This window comes from Pipistrellus kuhlii, unplaced genomic scaffold (genome assembly GCF_014108245.1).
Source record: "Pipistrellus kuhlii isolate mPipKuh1 unplaced genomic scaffold, mPipKuh1.p scaffold_m20_p_7, whole genome shotgun sequence".
Classification (NCBI taxonomy): Eukaryota; Metazoa; Chordata; class Mammalia; order Chiroptera; family Vespertilionidae; genus Pipistrellus; species Pipistrellus kuhlii.
This window is the reverse complement of record NW_023425573.1, coordinates 13,965,683-13,982,608: the sequence shown is the minus strand read 5'-3', so window position 1 is coordinate 13,982,608 and position 16,926 is coordinate 13,965,683. Positions and strand designations below refer to the sequence as shown.

Here is a 16,926-nt window from a genome sequence, read left to right as displayed (position 1 = left end):
TTCTCATGATATTAGTACTTTAAAAAAAAAACATTTTTTTATTCATTCTTTTTTTTAGAGAGAGAGAGAGGAAGGAAGAAGGAGGGAGGGAAACATCGATGTGAGAGTGAAACATCAATCAGCTGCCTTCTGCACATCCCCTCCTGGGGACTGAGCCTGCAACCCTAACATGGGCCCTGGCCAAGAATCAAACTTCAACATTTTGGGGCACGGGACGATACCCAAACGACTGAGCCACACCACCAGGGCCTATTGGTACTTATCTTAGTCTTTTTTTCTTATAGGTTAAGATACTGTGGTTTTAAAAGATTACATAAATCACCAAGCGAGTAAGCAGTTTGGATTTGCTAGTCTGTCTGACTATAGAGCCTGTGCTCTTAACCACTGATAACAGAATTTCTCCAAGTGTGCTGCATGTAAGAGAGAACTTTAACTAACACAGATAACTTTCCCCAAGCCTTACTGCTTAGGACCATGGTCGGCAAACCGCAGCTCACAAGCCACATGCGGCTCTCTGGCCCCTTGAGTGTGGCTCTTCCATAAAATACCACGACCTAGGTGAGTCTATTTTGAAGAAGTGGCATTAGAAGAAGTTCAAGTTTAAAAAATTTGGCTCTCAAAAGAACTTTCAATCGTTGTCCTGTTGATATTTGGCTCTGTTGACTAATGAGTTTGCCGACCACTGGCTTAGGACAATGTCAGGGCATATAATCACTTGTTTTGTTTTCATCCAGTGGTGGTTTAAAAAAACAGGAACAGTACAGGTGATAATCCAGTACTGCAAAAATCACGAAGGTGCTGAGCAGATAACGACAGGTTAGAGAACAATGGACTATGTGTTTCAACACAGAGGAGAGGCGGTGAAGACTGGGACACCAAACTCAAGTCCCAGCCTCGAATGCCTTCAATAGCTGTAATGGCAGCACCTTTCTGGATCTCAGCTTTGTGAGGTTTTTTATTGTTGTCGTTAATCCTTACTGGAGGATATTTTTCCATTGTTTGTTTGTTTTGGGGTTTTTTGTTTGTTTGTTTGTTTGTTTGTTTGTTTTAGAGAAGGAAAGGGGTAGGGTGAAGGGAGGGGAGAAGGAGGGAGAAACATCAATGTGAAAGAGACCAGAGCCACGTGCCCTTGACTGGAATCCAACCTGGACCTTTCAGTCCACAAACTAACACTCTATCCACTAAGCCAAACCGGCTAAGGCCTGGATCTTAGTGTTTATCCATAAAATATCAGCTAACACGTTGAGATTTTAAATCTAAAAAATATATGATCTTAGAACATGCCTTTAAATAAGAAGCACCTTTATTTTTTTATATCCTTTATGTACTCATGCTCCCCTCCATTTATCTATTTGACTTGTGCCTGTATGCAATAGAATAAGTAAATAAATAAAACATACGATCTTAAGGCCTTGGCTAACTCTTGTGACCTTTCCTTATTTTACTCTCCAAATGCAAAGACATGAAAAATGTCATAAGCCGGTGGTCGAAAAACTCATTAGTCAACAGAGCCAAGTATCAACAGGACGATTGAAATTTCTTTGGAGAGCCAAAACTTAAGTTTAAACTTAAACTTCTTCTAATGCCACTTCTTCAAAACAGACTCGCCCAGGTCGTGGTATTTTGCGGAAGAGACACACTCAAGGGGCCAGAGAGCCACATGTGGCTTGCGAGCCGCAGTTTCCCGACCACTGTCATAAACAATCACAAACTGTGGTATTTTTTTAAGGCAGCATCGAAACACAGTTGTTCTGCCAAAACCAGTTTGGCTCAGTGGATAGAGCGTCAGCCTGCAGGTTCGGTTCGGTCAAGGGCTTGTACCTTGGTTGCAGGCACATCCCCAGTAGGGGGTGTGCAAGAGGCAGCTGATCGATATTTCTCTCTCATCGATGTTTCTAACTCTCTATCCCTCTCTCTTCCTTTCTGTAAAAAATCAATAAAATATATTCACACACACACACACACACACACACACACACACAGTTGTTCTGCCGCTCATCTTTGAAGATATGGACAGGTGGACACTAAGGTATGTATTCCCAGTGTGGTCCAGACAAACGCTGGTCCACTGCCTGTTACTGGGCCCGGACAGGATAAGAAGCTTAGCCAGAAGATGAAACACGCCCATCAAGCCCATTATGTAGTTTAGACAATTTTTAATAGCTAGGTTTCTAAACAAGGGAGGCAGCTGCACAGACCCACATTCTGGAGAAAGTTTCTTATCAATGACAAGCTGATGGCAGACTGGCACTCTGAGCAGCGCAGGTGCACAGCGCAGGCGATCCTTCTAATTCTCTCAGTGCGTGTCCTCCTAGCTCTGTTCCTGCGTGTGAGGTCGCCTGCAGAGGAGAAATGGCAACAGGAGCCTTTGGGGGTGTTTTCCTTCCGAACAAAAAGTCAGCCCAAGACCAAGCATTCAGAGGGTGAGCCCGAAGCAGTGTCCTATGCTCCGCCTCCTGCTTAACGGGTGTCCGTTCGACTTCTCAGGGAAAGCGTCTGAGCTGGGCACCCTGAGTGCTCCTGCACAGAGTCACACACGTGGCTCTGTTTACTGAGTGAGCTGAGGAGGCGGCGATGGGTGGCACTGTCCAGTGTGTGAGCGGTCCACGCTCATGCGGAAGACCAACGATAAACCATAAAGCTAGTGATTTCCAAAAGCCATGTCCAAGGCATTCCCTCTGGTAGTCTGGAGCTCCAGGGCTGGCACAGAGCTACCCTGCAAGACTCAGGGTCTCTGTGAGACACGGTAATCAGCCTCCACTCCCAGAGCCCTGTGGACACCCAAAGTTTCCCCAGATGGCATCTTGATGCTTTCAACTGTTTTTCTTCATATTCCCAGCAGGACCCATATCCTGCCTGGAGTAGTTAGAGAAAGATTTGTGTTTCTGATCCAGGAGGATACTTTCCCTCCAGATGAGGAGTGCTGCAAGTCAGCTGGAGCTGAGTTAGATAGTGTAACACATGACAATTCGCCAAACAAAACCAAAACTCAGAGGGAGGAGGGCGGGGGGACAGCTGTCAGAGCATCAACAATAAAATTTTAAAAAACTCAGACTCGTAGAGAGACAGAAGAATGAAGCCAAGAGAAGTACAATAAAAATGCAAAGCATGCCAATCAGACACACCTCGCCAGCACCTCGCTGCCCGCACCGGGCCCTCCCCAACCCTCCCCCCCCTAGGACTCCTTTCCATAGAGACCACTCTCTGTTCCACAAAGAAAGCCAAGTGTTGCTAGGAGACAGCCCAGATTCTCAGGACACAAGCTAAGGGGAGCGGCTGCTTCCCGCCAGGAGGTATAGAAGTCTGCAGCTATTCCTGTCGTCCGTGCTGCGGTTACACAACCCACACGCTCGGCACATCTATTTCCCGGCGCGCTCAGAAGCGGTCCGCCCTGACGCCCTTATATCTGACACCACTGGGACCCCAAAACTCTTTTCCCCACCCCGGCCTTGCGTTGGTTTTTTTTTTTCCTTTTCTTGCAGGTCTTCTCCAAATGCAGCAGCATCTCCCCTGTCTTCCTCTCACAATGCCCCAGAAAGCGTGCGTGTGTTCAAGTTACCAGTGACTCCTTTGAAAGATCCTTCCTATCATGAGGAGCCCTGGTCAACTTTCTAAAGTTTCCCCATGGACTTGGAGTGACTGTTTGCAAAGCAGCTTTTGCTTTGTCTTGTTTGTTTGTTTGTTTGTTTTTCCAAACAACTTAGCCGTTTTCTCGTCTATCGAAGCTGCCCCAAGCACTCCCCCTGCCAAGGTAGCCCACTCACCCCTCGCTCTGCCTTTGAAAGCAACTGACATACCCCCTCTGCCCTTTCTCGTCTTCCTGTACAGCTCAGGTAGGAATGACTGCTGGGAGGAGAAAGCCTCACAAATCATCACTAAACAAAGAGGGGAAGACTTTCAAGCAGATACCAAGAACTCTGCGGCACCAGCCCATGCTCTTTCTAAGATCCTTTACGTCATCCTTAACTTGTGTTCCTCTTGATGGATGCCGTATGGCTGCCACATGGAGACAACTTAAGATATGACATCTTGCCCTGGCTGGTGTGGCTCAGTTTGTTGGGCGCCGTCCTGTGCACCAAAAGGTTGCTGGTTCGATTCCCGGTCAGGACACATGCCTGGGTTTTGAGCTTGATCCCCAGTTGGGGGCATGCAGGAGGCAGCAGATGGATGATTCTCTCTCATCAATGTTTCTATCTCTCTATCCCTCTCCCTTCCCCTCTCTCTTAAATCAATAAAAGCATATTTAAAAATAAAAAAGAGATGTATGTCCTAATTCTACTTCCTGAGCTCAATCCTTAGATTAACTCCAGATTTAAAACTTTGACTCTATTTCTGCCTCTAGGAAATTATACATAAGAACACAAAGACTTTGTGGCTTTGGTCACTCAGAGATGAAATGAATTCTTTAGCTCCTTCTCCAATTAATCTATTATAGAAACATAACAAGTAGGGTGGGGAAACACAAAGGAAGGAGGAGAAAGCCTGGAGTAACAGGAGTCAACGTCTTAAGTTATTCTAGCATCTCACAGATTGTCATTCACACCCACGAAAAACCATCCCATATTAAAAAATAATAAAACTGATTAGGTCCCAACGAAATCTATAATAATAAACGTGTAATATGCAAATGGACCAAACGACCGAACAGCAGACAACCGTCCAGACGGCCATGCTATGACATGCACTGGTGCCAGACCAGCACGGTGGATGCAATACGATTGGTCAGGGGCCCAGCAGTCGCCCTATGATCGCCCTGCAGAGGGAGGCCCAGGCCACCGAGTGGGCTGTGGTGGGTGGGTGGGGCTCCTGGACTGTGAGAGGACACAGTCTGGGCTGAGGGACCCCTTCTTCCCCCCGAGTGCACAAATTTCATGCACCGGGCCTCTAGTATCACATAAAAAGCCCCTAAGAAAACATAGTCTGCTCTTTATAGTCTCATATCAAGCACTGTGAAATCTAAAATCAGAGGGAAGGAAAAAGCATTATGAGAAAAGTAAAAAAAAAAAAAAAAAAAAAAAAAAAAAGGCTATAAAATCCAAAAGGGTGAATTTACTAAAAGCCAAGAGTTACTGCCAAAAAGTAAAATATTTTGTGGACCTAATAGGTACCATAAATGAAAATATAGTGTTTACATCATGGAACCGCCTCACTTGGAAAGTGTATTTAACGCACTTGGGGAAAATGCTCGGCACTGAAGACCTCCCCGCTGCTGTTGTCATAAGAGAGAGAAAAATGCATTGATAATTTTGTCGTTTTCGATTTCTTGCTATCCAGCATGATTAAACATTTAGAGGTACAAAAGTAAATACAAATGAATTCATTTAAAATGCCTGGTTCCGGACAAACATAAAGCCCAGTGGCCTTAGCACGAACACAGTTTCAACAAGGATGCCTGTCACTTTGCCTCAAACAAGGTTTCCCCGCAGGGGCCCTGCTGACACTTGGGGACCGGTAAGTCTTTGTTGCGAGGGGCTGTCCTCCGCATCCCTGGTCTCCCATCTCCCCCACCAGCTGTACCCACTGCAAACCGGTCCAGACATCGTCCAATATCCTCCAGGAGCAAAACCATCCCTGGCCGAGAAACACGGCCACAAACGTCCTCCCCCCCTAATTTAGTTATTACAAGCCACCACCACCCCCCAAAAAATATGCTTGGTTTATAATCTATGTGGAAAGCAATGATGTCTTCCTAATAAAATAACTAATGTTAATTTTTTTTTTTTAATCCCCTTCATTCCATGAACACGTTTTTCAATGTTCGGGAATGTTAGATTTCATTGTCAAGTTTGGTTTAGATTTCCTGTCTGGCTGGGGAGAAGATACTGACCTTTGCTTTCCAATAAGCACACTTTACATTTTCTGGGACACATTATTCACCGCTCACCTCCCTATGAATACAAATTAGCTGAAGAGAGCGGGACACGTTTATGAAAACAAAGAGGAACCTATTTCTAACCCATATATTAGAAGAATATGACACTCCCTTCACCTAATTGATCAGGGACACATCAAAGAATTCTGTTGTAATGCTGTAGACTGCACGTTGTTCTTAATGAAGCGTAACCTTCAGAAAACACAGAGCAGCCCGAGCCCGTTTGGCTCAGTGGATAGAGCATTGGCCTGAGGACTGAAAGGTCCCAGGTTCCATTCCGGCCAAGAGCACATGCCTGGGTTGTGGGCTCGATCCCCAGTAGGGGGCGTGCAGGAGGCAACAGGTCAATGGTTCTCTCCCATCACTGATGTTTCTCTCTCTCTCCCTCCTCTTTCCTCTCTGAAATCAATAAATATATATATTTTTTTAAAAGAAAGAAAACACAGAGCCATTTTTCAGGTTGTCTTCTCCGCCTGTTTAAAAATATCCATAAATTGCCAAAACCGGGTCAGCCCGCGGACTGAAAGGTCCCAGGTTCGATTCCGGTCGAGGGCATGTACCTTGGTTGCAGGCACATCCCCAGTAGGGGGTGTGCAAGAGGCAGCTGATCGATGAATCTCTCTCATCGATGTTTCTAACTCTCTATCCCCCCCTCTTCCTCTCTGTAAAAAATCAATAAAATGTATATATTTTTAAAATACCCATAAATGCCAATGGCCACCTCTTTCCAAAGTGGAGCTATTCATGTCAAAGTGACATGAAGTGTTAAAAGGAAAAAATCCTGTACAATCTGCAGACTGGGGGGTTTAATTAGGAGAGAGATGGGGCCACAGAATTCCTATGAACGAAGGTATTTCCACCGCTGTCTCTCCTCCTCCCGAGCGGGAAGGCAGCCCGGCCGGCCAGGCGGTCCTGAAGGATCTCCCTGTGTGCGTGGTTGGCAGGAGAAAACACAGAAAAGCCGGGTGCCGCCGCCGCCGCGCGTGTGACTCACCGATGTGGTACAGCCCGATCCAGTCGCTGGGGTCCACCTCCTCCTTGATGTCCCAGAAGAGGACGAGGTTCTGGGCGCGGCCCAGCGTGTACTCGTACATGCTGGCCGTGAGGCTGGAGCGGCTCTCCGAGGTCACCAGGTCCGTGTCGCTGTTGGCCCGCTGCAGGGCCATGTTCTCGGGCCTGGCGCCCTGGGCCAGGCTCTGCAGGTTCTCGGGGCTCAGCGTGTAGCGCATCTGGGGGCTCCGCCGCCGCACGAAGAGCAGGTGCTCCCGGGCCGAGCCGGCCATCCCGCCCGCCGCGCCGAGGGTGGCTTCCTGCACAGCTGGGGACAGGCAAGCACACAGCGTCAGAGCCCGGCCCAGGGACCGACCGGGGCTGAGCTCCCCGCCGGAAAGCCTCGGGGAGGGCCTGACTCTGCACTAATCCCCCCGCTGCCAGAACTAAGCCCGGGCTCCACCGTCAGCGGGTGGCGTCAGACACAGCTGAGGTCAGAGGATGGCGAGGCCCTCGGCCCAGCTCCTCCCAGCACGTCAGGAGGCAGGGGTTTCCCGGCCATCCCTGTAGGTGTGTCCTTTCTCTCTCAGAAACGGCATCCTCTCCTCTCCTCTCCACCCCATCCCCCATCACATAAGTACTTGCTGCTGCTATTACATTTCAAAATAGCAGAACGGCCGAAATTGGTTTGGCTCAGTGGATAGAGCGACGGCCTGTGGACTGAAAGGTCCCAGGGTCAAGTCCGGTCAAGGGCATGTACCTTGGTTGCCGGCACATCCCCAGTAGGGGGTGTGCAAGATGCAGCTGATCGATGATTCTCTCTCATCGATGTTTCTAACTCTCTATCCCTCTCCCTTTCTCTCTGTAAAAATATCAGTAAAATATATTTTTTAAAAAAATAGGACAGGAAAACGTGGCACTTGCGGGACGGGTGAAACAGATCACTGAGGCCAAGTTCACTGGCTCCGTGTCCTCCACGTGGGAATGTAACTCACTCAAGTCTTTTTCAGGAGCCCCGCCAGTCACCACAGAGTTAAAACTACGGCACCCAGCACACACACACACACACACACACACACACACGGCACTCACTCACTCTAAGCCATTCGCAAGTATTTACAAGTTGTGTATCTGTTTATTTAATTAATCTCTATTGTCGTAAGTTTTACAAATGTTCCCCTTTCCACCCACCCCCCACCCTCCAATGACCCTGGCCACCCCACACCCGCCATTCCCAATCCCCAGGCCTTCACTGCACTGGTGTCTATGTCCACGGGTGATGCATACATGCATGTAAGTTCTTTGGTTAATGTCTTCCCACCCATCCCGGCCCCCCTTCCCTCTGAGCTTCCATGTCTCCGGGTCTGTTTCATCTCACTTATATGCGGAGCCTAATGAACAAAACAAACTGAAAACGAAAGAGATCCCTACACAAGTTATTGGTGAGTCCTGAGCTTATCAGTCAATCGGTTCACATATTTGCATCTTACCCTGCCTGGACAGATCCGCCTCCTGAATGGAGGTAACGGGGATGGGCCATGCAAGACCATTGTGAGGAGAGAGAAATCGAGAGCGAGTGTTCAGTGAAGAGCCACTGTTTGCTCAGAGGGAGTGAAGTCAGTACCGCCACCATAACTATGGGCGGTGGCGCGGTCACTGGACTTCCTGTGACCGCTCTGTAAGGTGTATAAATGCTGAGTCGCTATGTGAGACACCTGAAGCTAATACTGTATGCCTATTATATTCCTCTAAAGTTTTTGCTTTTTTAAACCAACGACTGTTGTTTTAATAGGAAGATATTATAATCCCCGAATTAATACCTTATTTAATTTGGAGTAGCTCTCTCTGGCCCAGAGTCTGAGAAGAGTAACACTAGGTCTTGAAAAACAGAGAACAGACATTATATGCTAAAGAGACCCCAATAAATTTAATTTTTTTAAAAAGGAAGCAATTTTTAAAACAGGCCGTCTTTACACACAAAACATCACTATCAGCTCTCCCTTGTGCTGGCTGACCCAGGCTTCAGGAGAAGGAGGAGAGCAGTCCACCCTCGCCGAGCCACCCTTGTCCCTGGGGCTTCTGGCTCCGAAGCTCAGGCACCCCTACGGCAGGACCCAGTGCCTCTGAGTTACAGCTCGTGACTCCACCCCAGTGGATGACAAGCGGTTTCCACCCAAACACGCCATTCCGACTTCCAAACAGCCCACTCATCCAAGGACCTCCGAGCCCACCTCTCCCACACTGGGGACGCCCGCCCGCCCGTGGTGAGGTGCGAGGTTAGGGAGGGGGGTGGGGTCTGCAGCAGAGAATGGGAAGGCGGTCAGTGGGAACCTCACCAAGAGTAATGGGCAGAGACTCCCCCCACCACCACCAGGATCTTGGGCAGAGGAGTCCACTAGGAAGGTTACGCCTGGGAAACTGGATCTGAGCACGTAGTAGGGCTGACGGTCAGAGGAGGAACGCAGAGGTGGGGAGCAAATTAGCAGCTAATTGGTTCATTAAGGCATTCGGCACTGAATGCTGAAGAATGGACGTCAGCTACACAGAAAGGGAATATAGCAATCAGGAATATTAAGGGGAGAGAGAGAGAGGGGCGGGGGGGGGGGGGAGCGCGAGCGCCCAAGGCCAAGACAGATGCCAAGACAGACGCAATCACTAAGCAAACTGCAAAGCACCTGAGTAAACAACTCCGTGTCCAAAGCAGTAGCTTCTGTTTAGAAGACACGGACAGGAGCAGATGACAAAGACACGAACCAAGTGTTTTCACTTAAAATACTTTCGCTAAAGCATTTGGAGGTCAAGGTCCATTCACTAAACCTCCCCTAAAGGATCCAGTGATTTTTACAGACTGGAAACGCATCCCAGGATTTTAGCCTACACTGAACATTGATAAATAAAGCCAACAATAATAATTAACATCCTATTTCACCCTTCAGATTCCAAAAACACCACACACACACCCACACACCCACACACACACACACACCCCTGTTCAACTACACTCCACTTCAAACTCCATGTGTGTTTCACCAAATACCTGAAAGAGAAAAAAGGGGGAAAACTATTTTGGTGTGAAAGGACACGAAAGACCATGAGCCTGCAGAAGGGAGGGATGGGAGAGACCTAGGAAAACGGAGACCCATCAATGCCAGCTGGCACCTGAGACAAAGAAATCATCCCCACACTGTCAGCCATTGGCCCTCTGCAGTGGCTTCCACGGTGTCCACTGCTCAGAGAAAGCAGTCATTGCTGGGTGTGTGTCACCCAGAACCGTAATCCGTGCTCAGCTTGCCCGGCGAGAGGGTGCTGGTAAAGCCCTTAAGGCCAGAAGGATCTCTCCGAGACCACCTGCCAGCGAATGCCGTGACTTCGGGGCACTGGGCAGGGAGCCTGGGCTGGCGGCCGCCCTGACTTCTTCTCCTGCGGGTGGGGGGGTGGGGGGGGGCGGGGACTGTCAGAAAGCGCAATGTTCCCTCCAGGCCGCTGCCCTCAGAGAAAAGGCTCTTCTGAGTGAAATAACCCAGTCAATGAAAGAGAAACACCACATGACCTCACTCATTTATGGATAATAAAGAACATTATAAACTGATGAACCAAAAGATAAATACAGAGACAGTAAAGCAACAAGCAGACTGTCAAATTACAGCGGGGAGGGTAGGGAGATCTGAGAGAGATAAGAGATCAACCGAAGGACTTGTATGCATGCATATAAGTACAACCAATGGACACAAAACTCTGGGGAGGGAGGGCATGTATGGGGGGGGCAACGGTAAGATATGTACACAGATAATAATTTAATTTAAAAATTAAATAAATAATAAAAAAATAAATAAAAGGCTCTTCTCCCCGAAATTTGACTAGATGATGCCTGATGATCCGCAGCAATTCCACAGACACTGAAGGCGGCGGGCGGGAAGCAGTGCCTCAAAAAAAGAGTGAGCTGTTCCTAGAAGAGGAAATGAACGCTGCAGAAAAATAAAGGAAAACGAAAAGAAAAGAAAAAAAACCACTAACAAAATGTCAGCGCCCAACGGACAGATCCTTAAATCAGAATACAGGGTGGTCGAAAGGAGATCAATCAAAGGACTTGCGTGCATGCGTGTAAGCCTAACCAATGGACACGAACACCAGGGCGGTGAGGGCATGAGTGGGGAGGGTGGGGTTGGGGGGTTAATGGAAGGATGAGGACACATATGTAATACCTTAATCAACAAAGAAATTTAAAAAAAAAAGAATACAGGATAAGGAGGAGGGTAGGTAAGTAGGGGCAGGGAGGGAAGGGGAGGAAATCAGAGATATCAGTAATGCTACCAACAATGAAAAATATATAGGATAGCGCATGTGGGAAAAACAAAGGCATCATCTTACTCATTTATCCCCATAGTGGAGGACAGATTGTCAGGAGTCCCTTAATGGAAGGACAGTCATTGGCATGGACACCAGTTTTTTAAAACATCGATCTCTACTTTTTAAATGCTATTAAAACAGGAAGAGCAAAACTTCATCTCAAGAATCATTTGTAAACATCATGTCACATTAGGAAAATGGAATCTGAAACTTCCTGTATTTCCCCGACCTTGTTAAAATTCCACCTACTTTTCAGTAAGTACAGAGGAAGTGTCATGATCTATCCAGGTGTTCATGAAAAGAGAGAGATTATTTGTTTTTATATCCAGTCCTGTGGGTGGTCTGCTAGTCTATTCACAAGTATTGCCGAGTTACGTGAGGGAAATGGAATCCATTCATTTTAGGGTCATCTCTTCGGAAAGACATTAAACGTTTACTCCCTCTATATCCTTAGCGGGGACAGTGTCCTTTTTCTTTTCCATGAACATATCCCCAAGCATTATCTTCAGTAAAGCTGCAGATAATTGCCAATAGTTGGTCCCAGGCATTCAGCTATTTCAGAATTCTGCATTATTTTGTGTTGGCTGAAGCACGTTTGTGTGGGAAAGTGTTTCTCACAAAGAGAAACCACAAAACATCAGCTTCTAGTTACTGAGTGTCAAAAGCTGCTAGAAAAGATAACCAACTGCGTTTAAGTACTATTGTTTATTCCATAAAACACCAGAGCTCACACCTGTATAAACTCTTGTGATCGGAGCCTGCAGACCCACAGAAGACCTCTTTAAACCTGCACATTCTTCACTCTCCGCCCCCACCGCCAGAGCAGCCAAGTTCGCATCCTACATCTAGACCAGTGGTTGGCAAACTCATTAGTCAACAGAGCCAAATTATCAATGGTACAATTGACATTGCTTTTGAGAGCCCAATTTTTTAAACTTAAACTTCTCCTAACGCCACTTCTTCAAAACAGACTCGCCCAGGCCGTGGTATTTTGTGGAAGAGCCACACTCAAGGGGCCAAAGAGCCGCAGGTGGCTCACGAGCTGCAGTTTGCTGACCACTCCTCTCAGGTAGAGAAAGAGCTGGAGTTCTTCTGCATTTGTCCCACAAAGTCTAGACAGATAACCAATTAATTGGGGCATAATTGGGACACCATCTTAGATGGGGTCCTCAAACTTTTTAAAGTGGGGGCCAGATCACGGTTCCTCAAAGAGCTGGAGGGCCGGACTAATATGAACTACTAATTCCTACTGTAACACCTCGGCTGCGCTCACTGCCCAAAAAACCTGGCGGGCCGGATCAGACTCCTCTGCGGGCCGCATGTGGCCCGCGGGCCGTAGTTTGAAGACGCCTGAATTCTACTCTCTCCCCAAAACCCTCCGGTGGCCACCACTTCCCCCAGAGTCAAAGCCAAAACCCTCACAACAGCCTACGAGGCCCATGTGATCTGGCCCCTGGTCCTCTCTGGCCTCATCTGCCACTATGGCCACCCATGCTCATGCTACCCTGGTCCCACTGCTGCTCCCAGAAGGCACCAGCCACACCAACCACAGGGCCTTTACACCTATGATGTCCTGTGCCGCAGAACGTGGCTTACTCTGTTACATTTTGCCCAAATGCCCCCCTCTCGGCAGGACCTTCCCCGGCCACCCTACATAAAATTCCAACAGTCCCAACACGACCTACCCCTTTCCCTGCTTTACTTCTCCTCCCCGGAACTTTTCACACACTAACACCCAGTGACCCTCACCACTTGAGTGTAAGCTTCATGGAGAGTTAGACGTGACGGGCTGATGTTCGCTCTAGTTGGCAACTGTACTGAGATGATTCTCTTGGCAGAGCACCTGGAACAATGTCCATTCAACTGAGTGATCAACTATTGTTTTTAGCAACACAAGTGGTTTGCCACCACAATAAGATTTCTACCGGAAGTCCTTTCACTGGTACAAGGCAATGGCTGTGGACAGAAGCAGCAAACACACCGGTGAAATTTCAGAGTCTGAGATTACCAACTGATGCTCACCATGATTACAGAGGTCAACATAAGTCATAGTAGAACAGGAAAAGGGGTAAGGGATGAAATCAAACAATCTACACTAATAAAAGAGAAACATGCAAATTGACCATCACTCTGCTACCCCCACCAGCCAAACAGGAGGGAATATGCAAATTAGAAGGACAAAGCTGGAGGCCTCCCAACTGCTCCAGGTGTGGTGGCTGGGCAGGACAGGATGCCTGCTATGACAGGGAGGGCAGGGGCGAAGGGATCTACAGGAGCAGGACTCCCACCTCAGTGAAGACAAAGACGGCAGACTCCGGAATCTGCAGCAAAGACAAGGATGGCAGACTCCCGCTGGCGTCTGCAGCGAAGCAGCGAAGAGGAAGACAACAGACTCTGGCAGCAGGCCAGAGCGAAGGCCTGGGTCCAGGGTGCCAGAAGAAAACCGGTGCTGGAAGCCATAGGAAGGAAGGCCTATTGCATGAATCTCTTCATGCGACGGGCCTCTAGTAAGAAATAACCATGTTAGAGAAGGGAGTCCCACGTACGTCATACGCACAGCGTGCTAAGCATGCCTGATGCTCATACAAATCGTTCTTGGCGCCTACTATGTGCCAGGCACTGCTCCACCTCCAGGCTGCGACCGAAAAGACTCCATTCCCCAAGGAACTGGCACTCGTAAGGCTTAAAAAATGAAATTTTAAATACTAATGAAAAAGTCACACAATTCCCAGTAGCATAGAGAATCATCCAGAAGAACCAAAAAATTAACTGAACATCAACATGCAAAATGCGGGTTTAAGGAAAGATGAAATCATCTCTCTTCAGGGTTTCAATGTCGTCAATGCAGCAGAGCCCCGGTTCCTTCAGTAGCACGACCCCCCTTATCGACGACCCCGAGTTTAATCTCAATTCCAGCATTAGGACAAGCAGGTCTGAAAGCCTTCCCCAGAGGACCGCTTGCCTTTTCAGAGCACTACGGTTTCCAAACACTTTGGACCACGAAGAGGTCCTTTTTAGCTACGGAGTCATTATCCTCCTCCACTCAATCAAGGAGCGGAAGGAGAAAGGGAAAGGAGAAACACAAAACAGTGAGCTGACGCCTTTTTAAATCGGTCCCCTTTCCACCATCCCTCCCCCGCAATGACAGCGGACGCCTGCCAGTCACGGCCCCGTGCGTCCGTCCGTCAGTCACTCGCAGAATCCCAACCGCCCAACAATAAACCGATCGCAAAGAGGAGCTGCAGGAACTAACAAAAGATCAGGGACTCGGGAAAGTCAATGAGTGGGATTTTGAAGAACGACTTGAATTGCACGCCAAGCGCGAATGAACCGGGGTCGGGCGGGGTTAGAAGAGTTGACAACTGAAGGACGAGAGCGTGAAGAGCAGTCGGGATGTTACAGGATTAGAGAGGCCGGGGGAAGGGACGGACCCCCAGGCAAGGTTTGCAATAGGACTCCCACGATGATGGTGAGGAAGACAAATACCACTATGTGTGATCATACCATTTTCTTGAAAAAGATTAACACCCCCCCCAACCCTCTAAAAATTTCAACTCGTCACTTGTTCTGTCTCCTTCTAGTAAGTAAGCCATACTTGTGATTATCATCTACATTTTATGGTGAGATATAAACTGATTCCCATAATTCGAACTTCTGTCAAAAATCAAACCCTTTCCACCCTGTTTTCTAGGAAATTTGATTGCCTTTAATAGGCCTGCTTTCCTGGCCTCTCCTGCCCCGCCCTCACCCTGACATAACCTCTACAGCTACCCGGTGATGGAAATGCTCAGTCTAGATCTGACGTCCAGACAGACGCTCCGAGCTGATGGTGGCAAGCTGAGCCCTCGGGGACACCTTCCCAGCCTGCTGCCCTCCCGCATGCCCGAGCTCCTCCTGGTTCCATAACAAGGCCCCATCGTGTGGTGCCCAGGGTTTCCCACAGAACTGGGGGACAATGACATCATCTCTCTACAGTAGGGGTGTCGAACTCAATCAGAGAAGGGGCCAAAATCTAAAATCCAGCCTAAATCGCAGGCCGAATGGTCTACTGAACAGTCATAAACTGTCATTGTGATGGAAACGCAGTGGAGTGCAGTGATGACAGCGCGGTGCGGGCCACATTGCAAGGCCTGGCGGGACGGATTTGGCCCGCGGGCCTTGTGTTTGACACATGTGCCGGGGTTGAAAGCCAGTGCCTTCCATGCAGGTGCCGAGCACATCCGGCCCCCACGGCAGAGTCCCAGGTCACCTGCCTCGCCATCCTCCCCCCGCCCTCCGCGTCTCGGTCCTGGTCCACCTCCCGGAGCTTTGCTCCCAGGAAGTCTTCGCCTACTCAATTGTTCTGAGCCACAGGTTTGTTGTCGTCGGTCAACGTGACGAGCCCGTCGTGGTGCTGAGAAGCTGCAGTTTCCCTCTTTCGGGACAGCTCCCCGGGCTCTGCAGGTGGACAGGGCAGGCAGCACAGAGGCCGAGAGCGTGGCTTCCTGCTGGGAGCCCTTCCAGAGGGAGACTCGGCCAACATCGCGTCTCCGTGCCTGTCTCTTCGCACCCGCCCATCTTTAAAGGACACCGAATGCATACTGAAGAGCTCCCCCGAGCAAGCACATGGACACTTGTGCCTGGAAACCCTGCAGTGCCCAGCCGGTGTAGCGCAGTGGTTGAGGGTCGACTTATGAACCAGGAGGTCACCATTCGATTCCCAGTCAGGGCACAGGCCCAGGTTTCAGGGCTCGATCCCCAGTTGATGTTCCTCTCTCATCCATGTTTCTCTCTCCCCCCTTCCCTCTCCCTTCCTCTCTCTGAAATCAATAAAAACATATTTTTAAAAAAGAAGAAGAGAAGCCCTGCAGGAAGCTAGAGGAGCAGTTCTGCCTCCAGTGTCAGGGCTGAGTCACATGCTGTGGCTTTGCGTTTGTGCTAAAGGAAGAGGGCGATGGCTTCTTGTCCTAGAAACGGGGAAGAAAGAGACTGGGATGCCCCGTCTGGGGACCCTGCCTGCACACCAGCTCCCTCCCCCGAAGGCACTGACGCGCACACACTGGCTCTCAGTGCCCCACACTCCCCTGCTCCCCGCCGACTCCCGGGCCCTAAGTCCTCACCCAGAGCAGGTCAGTGTCTCCTCCGCTCCCCACCTGACAGAACAAGTGGGAACATACAATGGAGTAAAGTTTGTAGCCCGGTGGAATGATTGCTGGAGAATAGATCATTCTTACAAAACACTGACAGACCTGTTTTAATTAGGTCATACATCAATTAGAGTTAGATGACTGCAAGTAAAATGGCCAATTTCTTTCTAAAGATGCTGAGAAATTTCATTTGCTTCAATGAGTCAATTTATAGTCTCACATATTAAATTTATAGAAATTGGATTCCTGCTCCCAAATTCAATACACTGTAAGAAAAAAAAAAAAAAAACATTTTAATCCATAGGTTAAAATCTATTCAAATAAATAAACCCATACATTTTTTTATAAATAAAATTAATTTTTTTCTTAGACTGCAACATTATTCAATTTAAAAAGATGCCGAGGCTTAAAATAATAGTTTCAAACAAATTAAATCAACATAACTGGTTGTGATTGGGGGTGGGGAGAATCTCAAAAACGCCATCTGTAAACCAGGGAGCTGGAGCCAGCGAGGTGGGCGCTGCCTGTCAGGGCACACCCAAAGCTCATTGGCGCCCCCTAATGACGGCACCCCACACTCGCCTCTGGGCA

At 48.5% G+C, this 16,926-nt stretch overlaps 1 protein-coding gene across 6 annotated transcripts in view; it reads right to left on the bottom strand.

Annotated features, from left to right (window-relative positions):
• The window catches only part of HECW2 (HECT, C2 and WW domain containing E3 ubiquitin protein ligase 2), a 222,401-nt gene that overhangs the window by 150,026 nt on the left and 55,449 nt on the right, over positions 1-16,926 (bottom strand). For all 6 annotated transcript variants that reach the window (XR_004984927.2, XR_006740563.1, XM_036421424.2 and 3 more), the window contains exon 2: positions 6,867-7,190. Coding sequence is in view for 4 of the 6 variants with exons in the window: in XM_036421424.2 (XP_036277317.2) it covers positions 6,867-7,190 (324 nt within the window). In the remaining 2 variants the exon portion in view is untranslated. The remainder of the gene's footprint in view (positions 1-6,866; positions 7,191-16,926) is intronic.